This window comes from Pseudophryne corroboree, chromosome 6 (assembly GCF_028390025.1).
Source record: "Pseudophryne corroboree isolate aPseCor3 chromosome 6, aPseCor3.hap2, whole genome shotgun sequence".
Classification (NCBI taxonomy): domain Eukaryota; kingdom Metazoa; phylum Chordata; class Amphibia; order Anura; family Myobatrachidae; genus Pseudophryne; species Pseudophryne corroboree.
This window is the reverse complement of record NC_086449.1, coordinates 500,187,003-500,193,163: the sequence shown is the minus strand read 5'-3', so window position 1 is coordinate 500,193,163 and position 6,161 is coordinate 500,187,003. Positions and strand designations below refer to the sequence as shown.

Sequence of the window (6,161 nt, the reverse complement as noted above, 5' to 3'; positions counted from 1 at the left end):
CCTGCCTTAATGTGTAAAAAGGGGGGACTGCCTGCCGTAATGTGTAAAAAGGGACTGCCTGCAGTAATGTGTAAAAAAAGGGGGACTGCCTGCCGTAATGTGTAAAAAGGGGGGACTGCCTGCCATAATGTGTAAAAAAGGGGGACTGCCTACAGTAATGTGTAAAAAAGGGGGACTGCCTGCAGTAATGTGTAAAAAAGGGGGACTGCCTGCCATAATGTGTAAAAAGGGGGACAGCCTGCCGTAATGTGTAAAAAGGGGACACAGTCTGCCATAATGTGTAAAAAGGGGGACGCTGTCTGCCATAATGTGTAAAAAGGGGGACGCTGTCTGCCGTAATGTGTAAAAAGGCACGCCGTCTGCCGTAATGTGTAAAAAGGCACGCCGTCTGCCGTAATGTGTAAAAAGGGGATGCTGTCTGCCGTAATGTGTAAAAAGGGGGACTCAGTCTGCCGTCATGTGTAAAAAGGAACGCCGTCTGCCGTAATGTGTAAAAAGGGACTCTACTTGGTATAGTGACGCTATTGTGCAGCGTAATTTGAATAATGGCGAGGAGACTACTATACACCGTAGTATGAATTGGCATTCTTTTGTGGCCACGCCCCTTCCCCATGGAGCCACATCCCTATATATTTTTCACGCTCCTGCGGCGCGCACTGCTCCTGTCTTGCGTGGTGGGGGGGGCGCCAATGCCGTTTCTTGCACACAGCGCTAAAATACCTAGTTACGGCACTGACGTTCCTGAAAATATATTTCTTAGCTTTGAATGGGATAAAAAAAACTAGAGAGTCCCTCCTTTCAGAAGGTTCTGGATACTTGGGGATCAGAGTTCAGGAGCCAGAGCAATTCACCGACGAAAATCTAAAACTGCATATTAGGCATGTAGAGCTGGAGCAGGAACCAGCTACTTGAAGGCTGATATCTCTGGTTCTGGGCATAGTAGAGACAAGCTGCCAGTGTCCACAAAAAGGTGAGAGGCACAGCTTTTGGACTATACCCTCAGAAAAACTCTAAGTCAGACAAAACCCGAGATATCTGGCTGGGAAGAGCAATTAACAGGCTTGGATGGGGACCACTGCTTTCAAGTCGGATATCTCCGGTTCCCCAGGGTTGATTTTCAAAAATCTGGTACCCCTGGAAAGAGGGGACCCTCAGCTATCAGCCTAGGGCCCTTATACTCCTGGGGCCCTTGGGCAAGAGCCCATTGAGCCCATATGAAAAGACGGCCCTGGCTCCTCCTGTTCCTCCTTGCACAAAGGCAGAGGTAGCGGTCCTGCTGCTGGGTTGTTGCCCTCCTACGGCCTCCTCCACGTCTCCTGATGTACTGGCCTGTCTCCTGGTAGCGCCTCCATGCTCTGGACACTACGCTGACAGACACAGCAAACCTTCTTGCCACAGCTCGCATTGATGTGCCATCCTGGATGAGCTGCACTACCTGAGCCACTTGTGTGGGTTGTAGACTCCGTCTCATGCTACCACTAGAGTGAAAGCACCGCCAGCTTTCAAAAGTGACCAAAACATCAGCCAGAAAGCATAGGAGCTAAGAAGTGGTCTGTGGTCACCACCTGCAGAACAACTCCTTTATTGGGGGTGTCTTGCTAATTGCCTATAATTTCCACCTGTTATCTATTCCATTTGCACAACAGCATGTGAAATTGATTGTCAATTAGTGTTGCTTCATAAGTGGACAGTTTGATTTCACAGAACTGTGATTGACTTGGAGTTACATTGTGTTGTTTAAGTGTTCCCTTTATTTTTTTGAGCAGTGTATATACATATATACAGACTGTTCAGGAGTTGGCGGATGCTTTAGTCCAGGTCTGGGAGGAGATCCCTCAGGAGACCATCCGCCACCTCATCAGGAGCATGCCCAGGCATTGTAGGGAGGTCATACAGGCACGTGGAGGCCACACACACTACTGAGCCTCATTTTGACTTGTTTTAAGGACATTACATCAAAGTTGGATCAGCCTGTAGTGTGTTTTTCCACTTTAATTTTGAGTGTGACTCCAAATCCAGACCTCCATGGGTTAATAAATTTGATTTCCATTGATAATTTTTGTGTGATTTTGTTGTCAGCACATTCAACTATGTAAAGAACAAAGTATTTAATAAGAATAATTCATTCATTCAGATCTAGGCTGTGTTATTTTAGTGTTCCCTTTATTTTTTTGAGCAGTGTATATATATATATATATATATATATATATATATATATATATATATATATATATATATATATATATATTTATTTATTTATTACACACACTTTCCTGGGGTTTGATATTCATAATAACATATACTCTGTCCTTTCAATAGCTATAGTCACGTCTAGAGATGCAACAGGGAAGTCTTTGGAATAGATGCTAGTCCCCCTCCCCCAATTTAGGGAAAGCACAGTGTAATCAGTGGCCATCAGCAATCTGTGTCACCCCCTAGGTGAGAGGTGTGAGGTAGGTGGAGTGCTGCAGCTTTCTTCTCAACCCCCATCCCCCACCACAGCAGCACAGCAAGCGCTTGTTTGCATCACGTGAGGAGCTCTGCATCGGCCAATAGCAGCATAGCCCAGCACCCTCTCCTGCCCAGCCAGGGGGACGGAAGGGGGAAAGTTTGTTCTGCAAGTTATACTTTTTTTCTGATCGGATTTTGCTCTGCAAACTTTTCGGGGCCGTAATCGCTTGCGCTGTGCAGCGTGCGGAGGCTCTGCCGGTGCGGGTTAAGGATTACTGCTGGATCTGGGATCTGTCTGCAGCTGTACGGGACTATAGTCATGCTGTTGTGCGCCTGGCCGGCTCTGCGGGCTCGGAGGAGAATGCTGGCGCTGCTGGTGGTGGCCCTGGTGATACTGGGGTGCCCGGTGGCAGCGCTGCATACAGGCTCCTGCCCGTCTGCCTGCCGTTGTTTTGGCGACCTGTTGGATTGCAGCCGCGGGGACCTGCAGATGGTGCCGGAGCGCCTCCCGGGCTGGGCTGTGCAGCTGTAAGTACCCGTATGCCGGGACGGGGCGCTAGCAGTAACACCGGGCGGACGGAGCGGGGTACATTGCAGGGGCCATGGGGGCAGTTACGTTACCACTGTGTAATGGGCGCAGGAGGGTGGCAGGGACTGGGCTGCTCTGGGCAGTCCCACTCCTGATTCTGGCTATGTGGCGCCTATTGGCAATAGAGGTAATCGTTTATTTTTATTTACCATTTTTTTTTTTTAATAACTGCCAGCCTGGCTCGTTTTTCTGTCCTGTCAAACAATCCATCATTGGAAACGGCAGGTATGGGATGGGGGAAGACCTGCTATGTACATAAATAAGGAATGTTCTCCGTGTCTTTACTGGTGTTCTTTTTTTATTTTCTTTTTTTTTGTTGTTAAATGATCAATTATTTTCGGGCCTATACAATATCCAATATCTGTTCTCAATGACCTGAGTGCTTGTTTGAAACAATGATGTTTTTTTTTTTTTGTTTTTTTTTTTGGGAGGGGGGGGGGTGTTGGTAAGTTGTAAACTCTTATATGTAGCTATTGTTTTGTGGTATTGGAGTCTAGATTTAAAATCGGCTTGTATTCAATCTATTAAGAATAATTGTTTGGAATTTCCTGTATTCATTTAGTCTGAGGATGTTGCAGAATTGTACTTCTGTGCTGTGTTACCAAACTGCATTATGTTCTCATCTTGGCCACTCATCATCAATGATTACCTACAAGTAAGGTTCTTATCTGAGACTTGTGGCACTCAACACTTCATTGTTTAATCACAAAAAGACTACAAACAGTAGTTATGGGTTTTGGCACTAGCTGGTGAACTTGTGTAAATTAATCGTTAATGTCCATAAATTCCATCTGTAACAATATATATTACTAGTTAGTAAAAAACAGTGGTTTCTAAAAATCTGACTTGCCCCAAAGAAATGTTGGTACTTCTAAATTGTTGCTTATGTGTTGTTCTTGCTAGCTTATTGGCACAAGCTTTTGCAAGGCTTTGTAAGACAGGGAACCCTTTTTTAACCAACTTTAAAAAAAAAAAAAAAGTGCCTAGCAGTAGGGAAATGTTGTCACACACATTCTTCTCACACCTTAGTAATGTAACCCAAAACCTTCAGCTAGTGAGGACTTTCTATGCTGCCCACATATGCAGCTGTGCTGTTACTTTCCTGTAATGAAGTTCCATACATCTCATGAAGCAGATGTTTTAATTTTGATTATTACACCCCCCCCCCCTTTTATATTATTATTACATTTGTCCTGAGTATTGTCTATCCTAGAAAGTGGATTATTACAAATGAAGATTTTAGCAGTGTTCATTAGCAAGACATGTTTTCAGTGGTTTGCTGCTTTTAATTACAATATAATATTTTGGTGGACTAAAAATACTCCATTGTAAACTTTTGATTCATGGAATGGCTGATTCATAGATGCAGTTTACAGCAACATATTGACATTTGATGCATGTCCTGCAAACAAAGCAGTATACAGCGTAGAACACATTTATTAATCATGGCATAATCTTGAGTTTATAATACTTGTCCCCTCCTATGCATACAAATGTGAGTGCTTTAGCTAAATTCTACATATAAATTGTATATTGCTACATACTTTTAAATGAGCTCTATTTGAGTTGCATGTACTACTTTTTTTTAATGCTGGTGCGAGTGATTTTAATTTACATGTCACCTCCTGCTGTGTTTTACAATAGACTCTTGCATAGAAAGATTCAGGAACTTAAGGCAGGGAAACCCCCAGTGTAAGCTCCAGCCTAAAGAAACCTGTTCTCTTAAAAATACTTTTAACTTAAATTCTGTATTACTGTCTTTCTATCAAGTTTTTGTAGTCATTGGGAGAGAAAAAAGTAACTGTTATGTGCTAAAGTCCAGTATCACTTAAATTAATTTGACAAATCCACGTTCCTGATCTTAACAGTACTGTGCTCTTATGTCATGTTACAGAATGTAGGTACTGTAATCTGTTAGCCTTTTATCATTTCTGTTTTACTGCAGGTTTTTGAATTTGCTGTAACTATTCTTATGAGGTTTAGTTAAACTAAGCAGAAAGGCTTCCAATGAAATGTGGCTAGTTGTAGATCAATGACCTCATATGGATAGCATGCCATCTTATCCATGAGAGAATAGCTGTATTGACAACATATGGAATAGTTTATTCAAGTGACATGGTGAGCTCTTGTACATAATTCACTGCAGGTATCCATTTATAGTCTAGTATATATTGGGATATGATTGAAAAATTACATTTTGTTGAAACTTTATACCTTTTGTCAAAATAAAGTTCATAATGTGTGCATGTAAATATTTCCTTTTTGTGTTTAAAAACGTTTTTCTAATTTGATTGTAAAGATGAATTACAGCAGTAAGGCCCAAGGCAACAGACAAAAAACACATACATGGGTGAGCATATGGAATGCACTATAATCATAAGAACATGGAAACAACACTCATTGCGAGGTACAGGGATGCATAGTGAAAGGAAGCTACTGTATGTGAGGTCTATGGGGGTTTCATTCACTTATCAGCAAAGCTAGGTATGTGCTCTCAGTGGCTGCGGACTAAGGACGGTCCATACATAAGTTGTTTGTAAATATTGGAATACTCTGCATTAGCTGTAGCTTTTCAGGGTAGTCCTGCAGGGAAGCCAAGAGATCCTCTGGTTTCCTTGGGGGTAAACGCATGTGTGGTGTGGACACACCCACACTAGACCTCACAGCAGCAGCCACGCTCCTCCTTGATTTCAAAGTCTACTATCCTTCCTCAGCACCTGTTCTAAACTCCTCTTGTATAGGAATGTGTTTTCAGCAGGTAGCCACAAATATTAAGCATACCCAGAATTTAAGAAGGAGGGACCGCATCAGACTTCTCCAATATCTGCCGCTGTCCCTCCATTTCTGGCCACAAAGCAGCCCCATAGTTTTCTGGTAACTAGCACTTTGCTTCTAAGGGGGCAGTTCAAATGTTTTCCCCTGTGGTTGTCACTAAGGGGCACAAAAATGGGGCATTTCAATTGTTGCTCCGTTTGAGCGCCCATTCTTCTCACAGCCAGCTAAGGTAGGGCAAAGAAATGTGCGAAAAAGTCTGTGGTTTGTGTGCCCTAACCAGGCCTTTAGATTGGTTTAGCGGCTATTTGCAGGTAAACTTTGTCTATTTGTGCATGTGAAAAGTCAT

The 6,161-nt window shown here is 43.1% G+C and overlaps 1 protein-coding gene across 3 annotated transcripts in view; it reads left to right on the top strand.

Moving 5' to 3' along the window:
- Positions 1-2,434: 2,434 nt before the first annotated feature.
- The window catches only part of LRIG3 (leucine rich repeats and immunoglobulin like domains 3), a 73,957-nt gene continuing 70,230 nt past the window's right edge, over positions 2,435-6,161 (top strand). The window contains exon 1 of one of the 3 annotated variants that reach the window (XM_063927370.1): positions 2,435-2,453. Coding sequence is in view for 2 of the 3 variants with exons in the window: in XM_063927368.1 (XP_063783438.1) it covers positions 3,054-3,265 (212 nt within the window). In the remaining variant the exon portion in view is untranslated. Of the gene's footprint in view, positions 2,454-2,486; positions 2,980-3,045; positions 3,266-6,161 lie in introns of those variants that run through there. The other 2 variants (XM_063927369.1, XM_063927368.1) reach the window with 2 other exon arrangements.